The sequence below is a fragment of the Terrapene carolina genome, unplaced genomic scaffold, assembly GCF_002925995.2.
Source record: "Terrapene carolina triunguis isolate 2854851 unplaced genomic scaffold, T_m_triunguis-2.0 Scaffold210, whole genome shotgun sequence".
Classification (NCBI taxonomy): Eukaryota; Metazoa; Chordata; order Testudines; family Emydidae; genus Terrapene; species Terrapene triunguis.
Genome location: NW_020664561.1, coordinates 36,615,035 through 36,636,068, shown reverse-complemented (window position 1 = coordinate 36,636,068; position 21,034 = coordinate 36,615,035). Strand labels below are relative to the sequence as shown.

The following is a 21,034-nucleotide window of genomic DNA, read 5'->3' as shown; positions in this document are numbered from 1 at the left end:
GCAACTTGCATCTGAAGAAGTGGGGTTTTTAACCCACGAAAGCTTATGCCCAAATAAATATTTATGAAGACTTCCATATTGATAGCCCTTGAGATCAAAGTCATCTAGCCAAAGACCAGAGACACAGTGCTACTTCTCCAGTGTACCTCAGGATGTGTCTCAGCCTCGTCCTTCAGAGGTGAGAAAATGGCCTTAACCCTCAGTTATTTCCTATAAATTGGCTACCCACCTGTAATGATGGTGACTTCGGGTCACTATTGTCTTGGGCAGGATTTGAACACATTGTCAATCCCCTGCACAGTCGTGTAATTTGCATCCCGTTGCAACAATGGGGAAGTTCCATCCCACCCCCAGGAGAGGACAGGTGATGTTTGCACCCATTGGGGCAACCATAGTTTGTTGCCAAGGCTCTGCAGGATCCCCAACAGCAGAGACTGTGTTGAATTAGTGCATTCTCTGAGCATTCTGGCCACATTGCCCCCTTGGCTAATGCCACCCACTTTGGTGTCTGTGCTATCTAGCTGCAGGTCCTCTGGTGGAGTGAGCTGTGTCTGGACAGACTTCTGCCAGTGGGAGCTGGCAAAGACTCTAGATGAAATTGAGCCAGTTGAGTGGATTCTCTGTCTAGCATTTGTTTAGAAGGGCATTGGCACTAAATGAAGGGCTGCATTGGGCCCATTAGGCTGGTGGCACAAAGTAAACCAAAGCTGGAGATTGCATGAAGGGTACAGGGCTACTGATTTTAGAGACTTTAAAGATATGTTGTCACCTGAGACCAACTTATTTTATTTAAGGCATGGCCCTCCACTCTGTGCTGTCTAAGAATGCTTTCTGACAGAGTTGGGGGTTTTCTTCTAAGCTATGGACTTTTTTGAAGCAATCCTGTGACCAAAGAGGCTTCCTATAAGAAATTACCCCTCAATACTTTTTTTAGTAAAGATCTGAAAGATAGAAGATTCTTTACTAGCACAGCAAGATGTAGGGCTCAGAAAATTTTTTTAGACTTGCTTCAGCTGGAGCAGGATATGAGCAACCTTGTACTAAAAGCTGTTTTATTTCAATAGAACTTACCATATCAGTTACAGAGACAACTGAGGGGGGATATGATAGGTCTATAAAATCTTGAATGGTGTGGAGAAAGTGAATGTGTTGTTTAGCTCTTCATATAACATAAGAACCAGGTGTTACCCAATGTAAATAATAGACAGCAGGCTTAAACAAATGTAAGGAAGTACTTCCTCATACAATGCACAGTCACCTTTGGATCTCGTGGCCAGGGGCTGCTGTGAAAGTCAAAAGTATAACTGAGTTCAAAGAAGACTTAAGTAAGTTCATGGAGGATCGGTTCATCAATGGCTATTAGCTAGAGATGGTCAGGTATGCAACCTTGTCCTCTGGGTGTCTCTAAACCTCTGACTGCCAGAAGCTGGGACTGGATGATGGGATGGATAACTCGCTAATTGTCCTGCCATGTTCATTCCCTCTGAAGGATCTGGCACTAGCCACTGTCGGAAGACAGGATACTGGGCTAGAAGGACCGTTGGTCTGACCCAGTGTGCCGATTCTTACGCTTTCAGAAGTCAGAAAATCTGACGACCCCTCCTGTTCTCACTTCAATGCTCAGCCTTATGGTTACTAGCCTTCTGATAAATGAAATCGGTATAGGACCTTCTTCAGAACACAGTAATGTAACTGTCATTGGGTGGTGCAAGAATGTTATTTATGTACCCCGCAGTCTTTACAGTTCTGTCTTGAATGGCATCTATAGGGTCTCCTCTCTTATTATCTTTGGCAGGTTAGATACAAAAATCAATATTGTTTTAAAAAACCCTGATTTTTGTATTTAAATACAGATCTATTCTAAATTAGATTTGAAATCAACAACCTATGTTGGGACCTAAGTTGCTTATAATTTATAAATCATTTAAATTAAGTACAAAAAATATTAAGCAGTGCATATTTGCTGCCAAGTTTTAAAGAAGGTCAAAGCACTGCACTGCTGGAAGTCACTGGCTAAGCATCTGGAACCAGAGGTTGTGGAAGTGCTAAACCAGCTTTTGACAGCAGTAGCCTCCTCTGCAGGTGTAGAAAGAATATTTTCTTCATTTCAATTTAGAAAAATAGTTCAGGTCAATGACTAGTTTGTTCAATACCTCCTTTGTTTAATAAAGCAATTAATTTTAAATGCAAAAACATGTGTTGATACTTTTGTCTCCAGCACATTTAGTTTTATTTAATAACAAAAAGTTCTGTTTTGTGCATTTTTAATTTAATGTGACAATTTTCTTTCAAATATGGCATGACACAAATCAAGTTAAAAAAACTAAGAAATGCATCACACAGTTTTCTAACGTAATAAAAATGTAAAAATTAAGAATCTGACTAGATGTATGTTAAGCTACATAATTGCTTAAATAAACGTGGTTTATACTCCTGATAGCAAAAAGAAACACCAAAGTTAGGAGATAAGGTATATTTAGTTGCAAAAAAACATGTTTTAATAGTTACCAACTAATGAGAATCAACTTTTTTTAGGAAAATATCTGAAAAGTACAAATGCAGAATATGATTAAAATAGATAATTTTAAAGCCAGGTTCTGTGCTTGCTGATTTAAATCATTCACCCTGATTTTTGACCACTTGGGCATAGCAAACATCCTTTAAAATGGACAGTATCACATGAAAGTCTCTTATTCTGTATTTCTCATTGTATTTACCTGGGAAACGATACAAACATGGACAGTATTATTTTGAAGACTGTTCCATTCATATGGTGTTGAGAATTGTTCATTTGTTATTGTTGGCCAAAGTGATCTGATTGTAGGATTAAGAAAAAATATCAAATGCCAAACATCTTAAATATTTGTTTTGTGTTAAAGTGAGGTGGTGTGTGTGGGGAAGTATTGGGGTAATGGTTATGGCTTTGCATCATTTGTAGTCAAAAACAGTAATTGGGCGAATGGTGGATGTGCATTTTCACTAAAAGCTAGAAAACCCCACATACATGTGGATGTTTTCTCAATGTGTTTGCTTTCTATTAAGCGTCTGAAAATATTTGTGTGGTGTCAGAACTTTTTAAAAATCAAACTTCTAAGGACTTCCCAAGATTCTTAGAACACAATTAAGCTTTCATTTTATGAAAATGACAAAAATGAATACATTTGCCATGACTTTATTACTGTACAAATAAAGCAAAATTAAGAAATAACACTTAGCGAGAAAACAAATGTGTTGTAATTATGTTTAATATACTGTATAACTGCTTAATAAAAGCTTTTGCTTGTTACTGTCAGTTTCTACCACAGGTGCAGATATGTGCTATTAATATTTGAAACATTAACTTATGTCATTGATGTAGCAGAGTGTAAATTTCTGAATTCTTCTTTTTGTTAGTCAAAGCAAAAACTTTGACATGAACAGTAAGATCTTACCAGAGGTTATTCCTCATCAGTTCTAAAATAACATACCTAGCTTACAAAGTCCCCAGTTTACCATGCCTCATAGGATTCAGGAGTGGCCAGGATGCTGAGCTGCTTTGCTTAACTCAGCGTCTTGTGCAATTAGGCCCTCTCTACTCTGAGTACTCCTGGGGGAATTCTGCACCAAAATTTTTTAAAATTCTGTGCACATTTTAAAATTCTGCGCATTTTATTTGTCAAAATAACGCAATATAATCACTCTGGTTTCAATTATTTTGGTAATTTATTTAAACTAAAATACAATGGATGGAAAATGGGAGTGGAGAGCATTGGAGGAAATTCCTAAAGCCCTTTGCCTCATAGTAATGTTGTTAGGTTTGACCCTTTATTTCTAGTTATTAGTCAACAAATATATGCAGCCATATGCTCAGTGTTACATTATAGGCAACTGAAGAGCAAGTGAGGGCAGGGGAATCAAACTCACGATTTATATTGGCTACTGACCATCTCCAAAAAGGTTAGTAGCAAACAGTTCATGGAGCACGTTTTGATAGGAATTTTTTTCAGTACAAAAATTTAGATCAGTTCTAATCATGAAAGCACCATAAGCATTTATAATGCCATACTGTCCTTTACACACCTCTGGCAATGTGAAGGAGCCTTAAAACTTTTACACCTGTTTTATACTCCTGGGGGAATTCACAAAGACAATGGGAACAATTTACTAAGCAGGCAGGCTGCTACATTCAGCTCTGCCTGAAGGGACAGAACCTGCCCCATGCCTACCTCCTCAGAAACACCCTGAAACTCTGTCCCTCCACACCGAGCGTGCTGCAATAGTGAGTGAGGGATAGTGTGTGTCTTTCACTTGCCTGACTGCCCAGCTCCCCCCTGCCAGTGGTGATTTATGTCTCTCTTGACTGCTCCGGGCACCTGAGCCAACCAGCCTGTGCTGCTGGGGAGGGGCTCATGACCGCTCTTGCAGTTTCCCTTTGCTTTCCAATCAGAAGTAATTTTTCTGCGGGGAAGCAAAGAAATCAGCAGTGGACATGAATTCTGTGCATGCGCAGTGACACAAAATTCCCCCAGGAGTATACTCTACAATTAGTCACCGAAACACTTCAAAACAAGTATTATAGGGTGAAAATGATAGTCTTTTTCTTCTAAAAAAGATCTGATGTACCTTTGCTGGCCCAGTACCAACCAGTGGCAGACACTTAAATGTTAGGAGTTTTTAAAAAAAAAAAAAAAAAAAAAAAAAAAACTTTAACATTAATTTATTTTGCAGTGTGGATACAAGCTTGGAAAGGCTGGATGGGTAACAACTATTAATGAGCATATTTTAAAAGAAGGAAGAGACTTGGCCGTGGGGGAAGATGAGGAAGAATGAGGAGATGAAATACACAGTGTGGGGGCAGTAGCCTTCAGCAGTTTAAAATGTATTTTTTTTTTTTTGTAATTAACTTTCAACTAAAATTTATTTTAAAACTCTAATGGGGACTTCTGACATCTGTTTTCAGGTTCTTGAAAGGAGGGAAAGGATTCAAGAGTCACATTTCAGTCTTCTGTTTATATTGCAGCACTGAAATTTGTTCATTTGGGCTAATGTGAGAGTTTGGGAATACATATATACATACAGAGTACATGCCTATTGTAATCTTTCTAGTATTATGACTGTTTATAAATTGATTTTCATTGTTCATGATATTTGTTACATCAGTGCTTACTGTGCTTCTTTTGTATAATATATAATCCTAGTTTAAACATTTTGCTATTGTATGTGTTAATTTGGGCATGATTTTCCCTCTCCCTTTTTAGTATATATAATTCGTATGAGTTTAGCTCCTACCAAATACATCATCATTTTTATTATGTGAAAACAATACAAACCATTCTTGAAAACATCTATTGTAGGAACATTTTACCCTTGCTGCAGTAATTAGCCACAGACTCTATAAAAGTATGGGCCAATGACTTTTTGGTTCTCACTACTTTGAAATATCAGGCCATCTGTCTAGGTGTCTAAATATGGACTTAGGAGTCAAACACTAGTGTTACAGCAGTTGATAAAGGGTGACACTAGTTGAGCCCAACCATTGTAAAATGTTTCAACTTTAAATGTAACTTGCCTTGTGTATATTTTCATATGCTCTGTGTTTTAAGGCTTTATAGTATTTTAGTAGTAGTGTAATGGTTTATTGTTTCATGACAATAGTTAGAACATCTAATAAGACAGCATAACAAATTAGAATTTCTCTGTAAATTTCAAAAGAAGTGTGCTTTTTTTAGAAGGCATTCATGAGTCCTCTAATAAATACTTTTCTAAAATAACAAGGGCCCATCCTTTGAGTGAAATTCCTTAGTTTTCCAATAAGAATGCAGTATCCTTGCTATGCCATCTAGTGATTGGAGTATAAAATGCAACAATTTAAATATAATCAGCAAGGCTTTTTTTTTGAATATTTTTTTAACAGCCCTCTAATGATGATATACGAGTTTGTCTTCCTAATACTTTCCTTTTTAAACCCTTTTCTTTGTTTTGTAGTCTTTGAAGTTTACCTCTTACATACCCATTTCTCAGCAGCCAGTGTAGATTTGTCTTTTATGAAATGGTGACATTACTAACTCCATGTGTATGTTAGTCTCTGAACTATAATCTGAGATCCTATTAATTTTGAGGGTTGGCCGTGCTGTGCTGAGTGGCAACAATTTAAGAGTTTTAAACAAAACATTGTAGCAGCATATAAATTAGAGCGTGATAGATGGGGCAGTACTGTTGGCATTCCGTTTGCAGTTATGTCAGGAAGGGCAGAGTTTAGTGCCCCTCTCAATTGGGTTTTTCCATGAAGGTGGATCAGAAACATCACATTTAATCAATAGAGGTCTGGACCAAAAAATAAATAAATAAGGCAAAGGTGGATATTCATGGATCATGAGTCTCAAGCCAAAAAAAGTTAAACTCTTTGCAGATTACCTCAAACTGTACATTCTTTGATCATGTACAGTACAATATTTTTATGTGAGTGCCTCAGGTGCCTTGCACTATGCTAACTGGAATAGTCTTTACTACTCTTTTGCGATCTTGGGCACTAAACCTGCAAGTGTGTTCATGTTTAACTTATGCACATGAGTGTTATTCAAATGTACCTGCATATGTCTTTGCAGGACCAGAGCCTCGGTTTGTTTTATACTACTTTTTATGTAATTTCACCCTCATTTATATGAATTAAAGTCTAATACATGTCCTGAAATTTAACTAGTAAACTGAGACCAAGCAAAACATTTTCTGTTTTCCTTTATTTCCTCAACAGGAGTAAAAATAGATATTGAAAAACTTTATGAAGCAGTGCCACAGCTTGTAAATGTGTTCAAAATTAAGGAAAAAATTGGAGAAGGTAAATGTGTATTTATTTGCTTGAATTTTGATGTACTTAAGAAATACAAATTTTAAGAGTATAAAACTATATAATGAAGTCCAATATTGGCAAATTCTAGTATGACGGCCATTTTATGGATTGCTTTTTAGTATTGTTAGAAGTAAATGGGAGTTCTAATATTTAGTTGCAAGTACAAATGCTTGTAGATAAGGGTTTTTCCAAAGAGATTTTCCTGCCAGATTCTTGAAACCTCTTACCAAAGTAGACTCTGATTAAACAGCTTGTTTTGATTTAGACCATGCAGTTTAAACTGCTATAGGATGCTGCAGCTCTTGGAGTACATTTAACCAAGCGTATCTACGTAAGATTTAATCCACCTATATTTGTCTCTAAGGTATACATTCTAAATATACAATTATACTCCAACATTTCACTACCAGTAAAATTCTCTCTGCTTTTCCAATATTAAACCCGATGGGTGGGGCTAAGAGAGGAAAACAGACGATTATTGCTAAGTTATTTTTAAAGTATGGGCTCAAACTAGGCACACAGTAAAATTTTCAAAATTTGACAATGGGACTTAGGCCTCAATTCTGTGACCATGCACATGCTTAACTTTACTATGAGTAATCCCATTGAAATCAATGGGATTGCTCAGGACAATAAAATTAAGCATATGTGTAAATATTTGCAGGATGGGAGCCTACACATTTTTGAAAATTTTACCTGCAAGATCTTTGGTGAAAGCTTTTCACTAAACTTAATGTTTTGACTGTTCTTATATTTGAAAGTATATAAAGTAGATGTTTGATTTTTTTTTAAACAGCTATTTATGATTGTAATACTTGTGATAGCTTGCTAAATATTTAAAAAACTTACTAGTCTGTAAAGCTGCTTTAAAAGAGAGCTACATATTTAGTTCAGTACAGCAATCTGAAAGTTCAAGAGCATGGAATGCTTCTTGTCATGAATAAACAACCTTGTTTAATGACATTTTATTTTCATTTACAACTGGTGTTTCTAACGCTGTTGATGGAAGTGAATATGTTGCTAAAAAGTGACATTTGTGACACTGGCAATACTGAAGGCTTATATGTAAAGATGTGTTTCCACTTGCACTAACTTAGGGTGTGGGGTCATATCCTCCCTTCAGTTTCTCTCCCCAAAAAGGCAAAGGTCTTGCTACTTAATAGTTATTGATGTTATTCCTTTAGCTCAAGTGGAGGGGCCTGCGTTTTTGTTGCTGATAGTACTAGAGTTGATTCCTGCTGGCAACTGTGATCTGTATATGCAACTACAGACTTGTTATGCTTGCATACTGGTTTAACATTTGCAATTGTAATAACTTTAAATTATATTTTATGGTCTATTAAGAAATTTTACTTATTTTGTACTTCCCAATTTCTGGACACTCATGGTTAATTTTCTTAATTTGTTTGATAACCCTGAAGTACTTAAGTGGTTTTCTGTACTAAAACCACTTTCTTCATGCTTTAGCCTTGACTTTAAAACCTATTGTTGTGTCACAAACTTAACTTGACTCAAATAGATTCTCTTTCACCACAAGTGCAGCAGTCAGACCAGTAACAGGAAATACTTTAACGTAGCTAATCCAAAGCTGTTAAACATAGGCTTCATACTTTTACAGGTACTTTTAGTTCAGTTTATTTGGCCACAGCCCAGCTACAAGCAGGATGTGAGGAAAAAATGGCTTTGAAACACCTAATTCCAACTAGTCATCCTCTACGAATTGCTGCTGAACTTCAGTGCCTTACAATAGCAGGGTAGGTAGATCCTTTTTTTTTTTTTTTTTCCAGCAAAAGGAATTAAAGATGTGATAACTGAATTTAAGTGTCATCTAAAACTAAGTTGTGTGTCTAGTTACTTTTTAGTTTTGGTACTTCTTGCATTTTGCTGGAGTTTTGACCACAAGAAAATAAAAATCAATAACTCTATATCAAGGGCGTACCATAAATGGATCATGTTAACTATAATGCTCATGTTGCTTTATGCTAGTCTCAATTTGCAACTGACTTTGTATACGCTAGTAAAAAGTTCTAAGAGTTACACAGTATACATATGCAATCAAACATGTTTTAGGTAGGAAATGGCTATGATAGAATCCTCTCTAGTACATCTGAAAATACTGGCCAATGGCACTGAATTCTCTTCACTGGTTTAGGAATGGAGGTGCATTGCGGATATTTGCTGGTTCCAAGACAGATGGTTGGAATAGCTCTTACCTGACATTTTAAACCAGTTGCTCTCAAAGGGCTCAATCCTGGATCATGCAAATCCATGAGAACAGACTCAAGCCCTAAAAGTGGGCCATGAAGCACCAATGGTCTGCAGAGCCCTTCGTTGCAAATTGAAGAATGAAACACTTTGAGAAAAGTAATGAGGGGATTGTGTTCAGAGTACATGCTGGTAGTTTGCCAGCAACCTAACACTGATGAACAGCCATACAATGTGGAATTTGTGTATTAATAGAAAAAGCATTGCTGAAGTTTTCTGTGGGAGCCAGGTGAAATAACCTATTTTCTATTTGTTTCAAGATAGTATTTTATTTTTCCTTTAGGGGGCAGGATAACGTTATGGGAGTTAAATATTGCTTTAGAAAAAATGATCATGTAGTTATCGTTATGCCATATCTGGAACATGAATCCTTTTTGGTGAGTCCCAGCCTTTTTATATAAGCAGTAAAATACTTAATTATAAAGAGTTGCAAAATTACAATATTCAAATAATCTTTCAGGATGTTTTGAACTCTCTCTCTTTTGAAGAAGTACGAGAATACATGTTTAATCTGTTTAAAGCATTGAGGCGCATTCATCACTTTGGTATTGTTCACCGTGATGTCAAGCCCAGTAACTTCCTGTACAACAGGCGGCTGAAAGAGTAAGTCTACACACCTGACTTTTATCATGATCTCATTTGGGAATGTGTGCCTTGGCAGAACAAAGTAAATTAAGTTTTTGGGTTTTTCCCTTCCAGCTATACAATATGGGCTTAAGCAGTAGAAATATGTTTATAAATAAATAAAATTTTTATTTAGAGTTTAGGGACTTGGTCAGGGTGGGAAAGAAGAAACAATATAGTAAGCATGAAAAAAGTTTGGATCACAGAACGGCAAATACTTTTTAAAAAATTAATAATTTTTAAACTCAATGAGTAAAACTAGTAAGATTGTTGCATGTTCAATAAGATTAAATTAAATAAAATCACTGTCCATTATTTACTTTAATATAGTTAATACTGACCTTTATTTGTATACTGCATAGGTTTTCAACCTGTTTGTGTCTTGCAGCACACCTCAAGTGTGCATAGCAAGAAAGTTGATGTTTGTTTTGGGGTTTGTTTTCTACAATTAGCTATTCCTAAAACTAGGTCAGGTTGTATTAATTATCTTTTGTCTGCAAGTAACTAAATTAAGGTAGCTAGTGTGATATTGTCCACCTTTTGCAAGGAGTTAATAGTTGCCTTCCTGTTGTTCGTGACTAGCTATATCCTCATGGCTTGGTAAATATTTCACTACAGTCCATACAAGAGTAAGGTAAAACTTTATAGGGAAAACTGTCTTGCATCAATCTACACATCTCGAAATTCTGTGGAAGTAATTTTCTTAACTCTCAGAAGATGAATCTCTCATATATTGCTTGTTTACTCTGCTAGAATCATTTTAGAAAAGCATTCTATTGTTTCTGAAGAGTGTTTTATGAGATCTGATGTTGAGTCAACTGTTGCATGCATGAAACAAAATAGTGACTCAGAATGACTTTCCCATGGCAAGTAGTAAGCATTTATGTATGTATGTGCCACCAGCTTTTGTGGAACCAAAGTCTTCAATTTAAAAAAGTTGTAGTTCTCAATGTAATGGGGTCAGCACCCACGTCTCATGAGCGCCCCCTCTGGTTGGGGGTGTCCACAGTCTTTAAACCAGTCCACCCCATATCCCCAAGGCCTCCTCCCTGGAGACACTGTCTTCCTGCAGCTGCCCCAGGCTCAGTCCCTGCAGCCAGCCAAGAGCGCCTTCATTGCTCCCCCAGTCCCTGCTAGCAGACTGTCTTTGGCTCAGTCCTAGCAGCCAGCCAGGAGCCTCTCGCTCCCCCAGTCCCTGCCCCTACTTAGCTGACCGTTGTGCTGTAGTTCCCTCAGTCAGCCAGGCATGCAGTCCTTTCTTCTCCAGTTCCAAGCAGCAACTGCCCTGTCTCTGGCTCTGTAGGTCCTTTTTATAGGGCCCTCCTGGGCCTTCATTGACTGCTTCTCTCCCTCCCCTCCCCCGCAGCCACTCTAGCCTGCTTGGAGGACCTCTCCACTGCTCCTTTCTTGGGATAAGTGTGGCAGGACCCTGAGGCCTCCAGCATAGTCTCTGGGCATAGTCCACCCCATCAGACTCATCATTCCAAAGAAAAACTTTCAACTGTGAATCAAGTGTAAACTAATGCAGTCATATCTTCTGAAGTCTGCAGCCAGCTCCAATGGTGCTGCTGAAAGTTTTGCCAGACTGCAACATTGTGAAAACTAATAGGTCTAGTCTGTTTTCACTGTTACTATTGGGATCCCTTTAGACAGCAGTGAAATTGATAAGAATCAAGTCAGATTCACTCAGCTGTTGTCTCAGGTAGTTGTGAACAATAGTGGAGGCAGGCACTGGAGTTATTGACTAGGGAAATGGAACCTAAAGGTGAGACTGATGGGAGGGGTTGTAAACCCCTCTTTGGTAGCAGCCAGAAAGCTGAAGGAAGGATAAAGTAGCAAAGACACTCCACTCAGATCTTCCTGAAGGCTGGGGAAAGGTTAATGTAGCAGAGACCCACCCAGTGTCATAGTAGCCAATGAGATGTGGGGAATAGAGAGACTGTTCAGTCTCCTTTCCAGTATCCAGTATTGGATAGACGATGGCTTTAAATGTATCATATGTACTAGCTAGAGGCTGGTATGGAAAATTGAGTACCCAAGCAGCACCCTGGTAGAAATTCCAGCACCATCCCATTTTCTAGTAGCTTGGTAGGGGTACAAGGTGGGGATTGACTTCTTGCTTGGACATTGCCCCTTACCAGTAATGTCCACTATCTTTCATAAGTCTGGGGCTATTAGGTTTAGTCCTCTGGCTATTAAATTCCTAGTAAAATTTTCAAGCCCAGTGTGTATGTGTGTGTGTGTGTGTATGAAATTACGGAGGGAAAAATGACAAAATATAGGGAGAAGGTAAAGATAAGATAAGGGGGGGGGAGGATTTTGACACTGAAAACAAGTCAGGGAAACAACACATGATAAGAAAAGAACAGAAAATAGAAGAAGAGAAAGTAAGTATAACAAAATAGTAGTAAGCAGGGCTTATTGATTAGTATTCAGTGATTATTATTCACTGTTCACTGTTTGTCAAACTGTATTGGATAATTTGTTTATTTGACCAGCCCTAAGAATGAGAGACACTTTTAAAACATTTATTAGATAGAAAATTGATTATTACGGTTACAACTTATAACTGTTCTTTAAATTGCAGTGGATATGGTGGAACAATTATATTTCACCTGGCTAATATGTTTAAATCATCTAGGTAAGAGGGGTCAGCTAAATTTTCAAACCCTGCCTCTTAAGTGGATTAAATGCCGATGTATACCTTAGCTTCTGTTATAAGGAACTGTTTTTTTAAAAAGTATAGTATACTTTTCTTAAATTGTCTTTTTAAATTTGTGTCTTTTAGGTATGCCCTAGTAGATTTTGGTTTGGCACAAGGAACCCCTGATACGAAAATAGAACTACTCAGAGTTGTCCAGTCTGAAAGCCAACAGGAAAGTTGCTCACAAAATAAGCCTCACCTAACCTTGGGAAACAGGGTTTCTGTCAATGTTACAGCATCTAGACAGATAGCTCAACAGTCAGCCTCAAAAACATCTGATAAATGGTGCTGCTCGCTTTCACAAATGCAGATTAAACAAGGAAAAGAAGGAAAGGTTCTGAGTCTTTTTCACTAATAGTGCTGCATGAGTTTATTTAATGTATTACTTCATCCAACAGGGGGAGATGTAATACAAAACAATTTGTCAGTCTCCAATTCTAAATCTTACTGTGTGTGCACTTATGCAACATGTTGGAAACATTTTGTAAGAGTTAAACTGTTTGTGAAAATGGAACTAGTTTCTGAATAACTACATTGGCCTTGAACAATACTTCACATTCAATGTCTACTATATCTAAAAATAAAAATAGTGGATTCTTATGTAATGTTGCATGCTGTGTAAAATGCAGTAATGTTTGGTGAGCTCCTGAATTTCCTTATGGAAAAAGGAGTTAACCTTTTAGCAATACATACCATGGCTTCCCTCCCCACAGAAAGTTTCTCATCTCCATTTTAGTTGCACATGAAAGTACAACTGCTGTACGTGTAAATTTCAGGGTGTCTTGGCATATTTCTGGAGCGTGATGTGTTTTGTAAGCATGTTTATGGTTTTGTCTAGACTATGTTGTCTTCATCCACAGTAAGCTGGTGCCTGAAAATGACTTGCATGCAGCTGTTTTTGCCTTATGTCACATCACACTTTTAAATACTGTCAGATTACAGCTGACAGTGTTACAGATAGAAAGCTTATTGTCCTTTTTTGTTGTTGTAGGAGGGGTCTGCGCACCATTCTGTCCAGCGCTCTGTCTTTGGAGAGAGAAATTTTAATATTCATAGCTCCACATACCAGGAGAGCCCCACAATAAAAGTAAGCAATACTGCTCACCAGGAACACAATCAATTATACATTTAAATAGTTGTGGAACTTAACTGTGTTTCAGTACTAGATATCCCTAACTACTATTTGTGATTTGTTGTGGCACTAAAAATTATTGAACAGAATTGGCATTTTAGCAAAGTCTTACATTTACTAAAGACTTAAGTGATTTTTTTCAAGCTATTGAGTGACAGTAGTTACTCTTATGGTCTAGCTGTTGCCCCATCTGATTTTGTTTATATAGTAATTAATCTTTTTCTATCTGTGTATCTATGTAGTTTAGAAATTATTCCAAAAACTTGCTTTTGTGTTCTGCAGTTGATAAGGCTACAGAGAAAACAGACTAAGTTTGTAATAAACACTTTTACTATACTGTTTATAATCCGGGCATGATGTCTAGTGAAAAACTAGACATTAGAAAGAAAAACCCTAACTATGAACAAAGGCAGAGGGTTTGGCCAACAGTGATATTTTAACTGGGCAGTTTTGGCTTTGAAATAATATAACCAAATAAAAACATCTAACTCACTTCTTATAGTGTTTTTCCATTCCCATTTTTGCATAGTCTCTTTTTTTTAATAAAAAAAAGACAAAACCCTAGCCAATAACTTAATTGCATTATACTGGTAAACACAATATTACTGTAATTTCAAAGTACTTATGAATATATTGTGGATATTAATTAGTAGTAGTCACTGAAAAATGTCTAATTTCCCAGGAAAATCACCACTAACTTTACGATTCTTCAATCCCTTGCTACTTTTATTAGCCTTTGAGTTATCAGTAAATAGTACTGGTGGTCTCCTCTTTTAAAACTGGTAACATGTTTTTGTTAGTGCTTTCAACACTCTAATGGAAGAGGAAGCGGAATAATGAAGCAAAATGGAAATAGCGTTTAAATGTTTGAAATATTTAGAACATGTAACATCTATATTACAGGTCATAAAGCAATCAAAGGTGATGGATGTTGCATCTAGAAAATTAGCAACAAAGAAGAAGATTATTTCTACAAAAGCAGTGAACAATGGTGTAGCCAGGAAAGCTGCCAACAGTTGCCCAGCTATCTTGACCTGTGACTGTTATGCAACAGATAGAGTTTGCAGTGTTTGCCTTTCAAGGTAATTTTGCTTTTGATGATTTTGTAACATCAACTTCTGTGCTGTCAAGCAAGGTTAGAAAGTTAGATTTACTGGACAGTTGATTTAGTAAGTGAAAGATAGCATTAGACCTATGCAAGTTACAAGTATTAGAACAGAATGTGTATTCTAACCTGACAAAGGTCATGGATTTCATATGGTACTCACTCCCAGTGCTAACTTTCTCATTGCAGATAAATGCAATTATTTGTAGTTAAAACAGTTTGACATTGAAAGAGTTTTCTCCATTGGATGTTAGTGTATAAAGACTGTTTCTTTAAGGTGTGGGGGACTTTAATTTTAGTAAGATAAAATACCTTAACAATTCTCTGCATTAAAATCCTGAAATGGGTTTGTGACAGGCCTTATTTACACCTAGATGGGTTTTCCTCTATCTATCTATCTATCTATCTATCTATATATATATATAAAAAAGAAGGCTGAAGTGTTCAATGCCTATTTTGTTTCAGTCTTTGCTAATAAGGGTTAACAAAGAGGACCCAGGGAATTATAGACCAGTCAGCCTAACTTGGATACCTGGAAAGATACTGGAACAAATGATTCAATCAATTTATAAGCACCTAGAGAATAACAGGGTTATAAGGAATAGCCAAGATGGATTTGTCAAGAACAAATCATGTCAAACCAACCTAATTTCCTTCTTTGAGTGGGTTACTGGCCTAGTGGATCGGTGGGGGAGAGAACAGTAAATGTGATACCTTGATTTTTAGTAAGGCTTTTGATCCCACATGACATTCTCACAAGCAAGCTAGGGAAATGTGGTCTAGATGAAATAACTGCAAAACTGGTTATCAGAATAGTTATTGATGGCTTGGCATCATACTGGGAGGGTGTATCTAGTGGGATCAGTCCTGGGTCTGGTACTAGTCAATATTTTCATTGATGACTTGGATAATGGAGTGGAGAGTCCACTTATAAAATTTGTGGATGATACCAAGCTTGGAGGTATTGCAAGCACTTGGGAGGACAGGATTAGATGCAAAACAACCTTGATAAATTGGAGAATTAGTCTGAAATCAACAAGATGACGTTCAATAGAGGCAAGTGCAAAGTACTTCACTTAGGATGGAAAAATCAAATGCACAACTACAAAATAAGGAATAATTGGCTAGGTAGTACTGCTGCTGAAAAGGAACTGGGGGTTATAGTAGATCAAAAATTGAATGAGCCAACAATGTGATACTGTTGTGAAAAAGGCTAATATCATTCTGGGATGTATTAAGAAAAGTGTTGTTTGTGAGACATGGGAGGTAATTGTCCACTCTACTTTATACCTGAGCTGGAGAACTGTGTCCACTTCTGGCTGCCACATTTTAAGAAAGATGTGGATGAACTGGAGGGAGTCCAGAGGAGAGGAACAAAAATAAGATTTTAGAAAATCTGACCTATGAGGAAAAGTTAAAAGGTCTTGAGGAAAAAACTGAGTTGAGGATCTGATAAGTCCTCAAATATGGTAATGTCTGTAAGGCCTGTGACAAGTTGTTCTTCATGTCCATCAATGCAGGACAAGAAGGAAGTAATGGGCTTAATCTGAAGCAAAGGAGATTTAAGTTAGATATTAGAAAACCCTTTCTAACTCTTAAGGGTAGTAAAGCTCTGGAATAGGCTTCCAAGGGAGGTGGTGTAATCCCCATAATTTGAGGTTTTTAAGAACAGGTTGGACAAACACCTGTCAGGGATAGTCTGAGTTTACTTGGTCCTGCCTCAGTACTTGATGACTTCTTGAGGGCCCTTCCAGCTCTACAGCTTTATAATTCTATGATTATACCAGCAAAAGAGTTATTTTGGCAGTATAGCTTAAACCAGTTCCCCAAACAGAATAAGCTAAACCAGGAAGAGGATTTTTTCTTGCAATAACTGCATCTGCACTAAGACTTTGCTGGAATAGCTATGTCTGTTAGCTCTGTGACTTTTCACATCTCTAACAGACATAGCTATGCCAGCAAAACTTAAGTGTAGGCCAAACCACATCGTTTGACTCTTCCAGGGACATTTATTTAAAAATGAACTGAAATGCTGTTCAAAAAACCCCCAAAACCTGAAAATGTAGAATTGTTTAACTTCTTTATTCATTTATGAAAACTTTACATCTTAAAACCAAACATTTGAAAAATGTAGGCACTACTTAGCTAAGCAGTCAAGACTTGAATTCAGGGTTCCATATTTCTCTTGCAAGAGTCAGTCATGTCTTCCATTTATTGTAGATATTTCTAGGCACCTACAAGAACACTGAGTAGTCTTTAAGTGCTGTGCAAGGGAAACATAGAACCATGAACTCAGGTCTTGGCAAGTAAATAAGAGGAAACATTTTTGTTAAACAAATTTAATTTGTATCTGGAAACTTACACTGTGGGAACTGTTTCAAAAATAGCAATACCACATCTGAAATTGTCACTTTTTTCATTTGAAATTTCAACAAGTTCTAGTATTTATAAGGCATTTTGGTTGTCCTTTAACATACTGTTTTCTGCACATTTGGTTGTTCATCGCTAAAAGGAAAACTGTAAATTTGTCTTGTAGCCTAAGACAGGGAGGGAAGTTAGGTTTTTACCATTTTTTCTCTAGACATGTGTAAGTAAATTGTAAGGACATTTATCATGTACACGCCTTAATAGTCAGACTGGCCAAACAATTTGGCATTTCAGTTCAAATCCATCCCATATGTGGAGTTAACTTCCATTCATATGAGCCATTCCTCCATCAGGGATGTGGGTTATTCCAACAATTCTTTGCATTAATGAGAAAGTTCTGTTTACTGGGTGTGGTTTCCAAAATACTATGTGTTCCCTTACTTCCTGGTCTGATGTGACTGTATTTTGACATTTAATCTTGTTAGTCAAACATGCCATTTTTACTGAGTATGGAGTATGAGGGGGTTGAAGTTACTAATTCAGAAAACAAACCTGACCCCTGCAAGCCAGATAGGGCTACATGGAGGACACTCAGAAAGTTTAAGATGAATTAACTAAATGCTTATATGTGCTTTAACTTCGTACCCCTGTGCGGATGCTCTCATTCAAAAGTAAAGTGGCCTTAAGCCATGTGCTTTAACTAAAAGTGTGAAGTTAATTCATCTTAACTTTTCTGAGTGTCCCCATGTAAGCCAGCCCTTAATAGAAATCATGCTGCAGCTGAATGGAACTGAAAACATTATCCTGATTGAAGCATACAACTTATTTGTGTACTGTTCTCTCACCCTAAATATTGTGTCTATTCAACACATTTAATATTGCCTGTTTAAAATGTTACTACGTGAACAAACCACAAAATGTTGACGTGTCTCATGGAAGCATATGTTAGAAATGGTTTTAAGTCTTCTGCTGTAACTAGAAACATTATGAATTGTTTCCTATTACACTCTAAATGCGCTTTTCTTTTTTATTACAAGACGTCAGCAAGTTGCTCCTAGGGCGGGTACACCAGGATTCAGAGCACCAGAGGTGTTAACTAAGTGCCCTACTCAGACTACAGGTAGTATGCATCAGACTGAAATTAGTGACTCTTCTACACTTGGGTCTTCCCCATTTGTGCATATTACTTTCTCTGATTCTATGAACTCCTTTTCTGTTTACATATGGAATTCATTTTATTGTCCTTTCTAACATTATTCAAGCATTTCCTGTGTTGTTTTTTTGTTTTTTGTTTTTTGTTTTTTTAAGAGTGTTCATTACTCAGAATGAAGAACAAGTTAGGAATGTTTTTAAAATGTTAAACTTGAATACATCTTAATTCATTTAAGGTAAAGAGCCATATGCAGCAGTTCAGTAGAGTTTGTGTTTTTAAAAAGACAGAACTTTCAGCTTTGTCCAACATTTTGGCTTTGTGTCAATTTAAATGTTCTGAAGTGCCCTTCTCTCCTCCCCCCTCCCCCCGCCCTGTTTATACTTTAGATGCTTTCAAAGAGAGGTTCTATCAAACAATGTGCTTTCAGAGCAAGTATGTTTGCAGACATACTGTGTTAATATATTCTTAAAAGACCACAGGAAAAGCTGATATAGACTACTTGATCTGTGCAGGCATCCAGAAATCAATGGATGTGAGATGAACAGCCTTAATAAAATTAATATTTGAGTAATCAAGATTGCTTCTGAACAGGTTCCTCCGATTCCTAAAACTCTTACTTCTGGATAGAAAAGTCAGGGTTCAGACTTCATAAAGCTTTCCTTTTTTCTTATTGAGATGTGCACTTGTATTAGGTTGCCAGTTAAAACACACACCCCTTTCTGAGTTAAAAAAATCTAAAGATAAAGACCTCTATAGCCTAGTAGTTCAAAGTGAAAAAGATGGTTAGTCTGTCAGCCACATAGCTGATGTAAATACTGTGGAAAGCAGTGTGTTTTTGTGAAAAATGAGACTAATAAAAGGCAGTAGTCAGTGGAGTAGTTGAAAGTTATGATACATGAGAAATATGAAGAAATGCAAACACTCAAATCATGGATTAAATCATTGAGAGAAATGAATTTTAAGGTTAAAGCATGAGGTTGGGAGATATGCATCCTAATCCTTGTTCTCCCAGACTTATTTTTGTGGCCTAAGTCACTTAAGGTGGGATCCACAAAGATATTACATGTTGTAACGCTCAATGTTGCAATACCTAACCCCTACGTGCCCTGCTGCCTAACCCCTCAGCCCCATGTTAGGCACCCAAGCTGAGGAGAGTTAGGCAGTTAAGGGAGGCATCGTCCGAAGCCAGCAAACTGTAACCCAGAGTAAAAAGCAGAGGTCAGGGTGGGCCTTAGGCCCAGATCTTCAGTGGTATTTAGGCACCTAACTCCCATTGATCTAGGCCTTATGTGCTTGACTGACAGGCCCAGAGGTAGGCACCTCCCTCCACCTGGTATCCTCAACCATGAACTTTCTCCTGGAGTTAGGTACCTGAGCCAGGTGAGCTACTTAGGTATCCAATGCCCCATCAACTGAAACCCAGGCCTTTCATGTACTCTCCACCCAAAAAAAAGACATCTTCTGGAATACCCAATGACCTGGAGGTTAAGACATTCATTTGGGTTGTGGGTTCAAGTTCCTGCTTCAAGTCAGGCAGTGCAGGGACTTGAACCAACATCCCACGTGAGTGCCCTAAGCAAACAGACACACGTGCCAATCTAACCTATTGGAACGGTTCCACTTTGTATTAAATAATCATTGGGACAGGTATTTGAACCCAGATCTCCCACATCCAATGTGAATGCCCTAACCATTTGGTTATAGTCAGTATTGCTCTCTGAATATTTATTTATACAAAGAGCAACAGTTTCAACAGGAGAGATTCCCACACCTATATACCCAATTGTCTTGTGGTTAGGGCACTCACCTGAGATGTGGGAGAGCTGGATTCAAGTCAGGTCCCTCACATCCCAGGTTAGTATTCTGAGCAAACAGACATACATGTGCCAATCTGCAGGGGAATGCCTAATTTGAGAATGCTGTTTCATGGCTTGGTTTGAGCGAGGGCTTGGATTAGCTTGTTAATTTAGTGGTGGCATCAGCACTTAACTCTGCAAATGCTGACCTGTGGAAATTTAGTCATCTACAGGATTAGACAACAGCTGAGTGGCAGTTTTGAGAATGTCAGAGGCACCTAAATTATGGACATAGATGCCTAAAGAGGCAGTTAGGCACTTAAATACCTCTGTAGATCTAACCTTTAATGTCTATGGCTCTGCTTCCCCATCCATAAAATGAGGCTAATATTTAACTACCCTACAAGGGTCTGATGCTAACTTCATCAATGATTATAATTTTGAGATCCTCTGTTAGATCCTGCAGAAGTGCAAAGTACCACTTTGCAACTGTGTGCCCATAATTCCATCTGTTTAGCTATTTCTTCATTAAAGAGTTTAACTACTAGTTTGATAATTTCAGGTAACTTAGCACTTTACATATTCAGAGCTCTGAGTCTGTGTTTGTAAGTGAAATAATTAAATTCAGATCTGTATAATTCATTCTACAAAGTATCAGAGGGGTAGCCGTGTTAGTCTGAATCTGTAAAAAGTAACAGAGGGTCCTGTGGCACCTTTAAGACTAACAGAAGTATTGGGAGCATAAGCTTTCCAAAGAGAAACTGCTGAGCTCCAGTTCATTTGCAAATTTGACACCATCAGATCAGGATTAAACAAAGACTGTGAATGGCTATCCAACTACAGAAGCAGTTTCTCCTCCCTTGGTGTTCACACCTCAACTGCTAGCAGAGCACCTCACCCTCCCTGATTGAACTAACCTCGTTATCTCCATACTGATTTATACCTGCCTCTGGAGATTTCCATTACTTGCATCTGAAGAAGTGAGGTTCTTACCCACGAAAGCTTATGCTCCCAATACTTCTGTTAGTCTTAAAGGTGCCACAGGACCCTCTGTTGCTTGTT

At 37.5% G+C, this 21,034-nt stretch overlaps 1 protein-coding gene across 1 annotated transcript in view; it reads left to right on the top strand.

Annotated features, from left to right (window-relative positions):
• The window catches only part of LOC113407297 (cell division cycle 7-related protein kinase-like), a 56,762-nt gene that overhangs the window by 32,325 nt on the left and 3,403 nt on the right, over positions 1 to 21,034 (top strand). The window contains exons 2-9 of the mRNA XM_026655633.2: positions 6,695 to 6,814; positions 8,445 to 8,580; positions 9,375 to 9,468; positions 9,552 to 9,694; positions 12,504 to 12,753; positions 13,411 to 13,506; positions 14,455 to 14,633; positions 18,061 to 18,143. Coding sequence (XP_026511418.1) covers positions 6,695 to 6,814; positions 8,445 to 8,580; positions 9,375 to 9,468; positions 9,552 to 9,694; positions 12,504 to 12,753; positions 13,411 to 13,506; positions 14,455 to 14,633; positions 18,061 to 18,143 — 1,101 coding nt within the window. The remainder of the gene's footprint in view (positions 1 to 6,694; positions 6,815 to 8,444; positions 8,581 to 9,374; positions 9,469 to 9,551; positions 9,695 to 12,503; positions 12,754 to 13,410; positions 13,507 to 14,454; positions 14,634 to 18,060; positions 18,144 to 21,034) is intronic.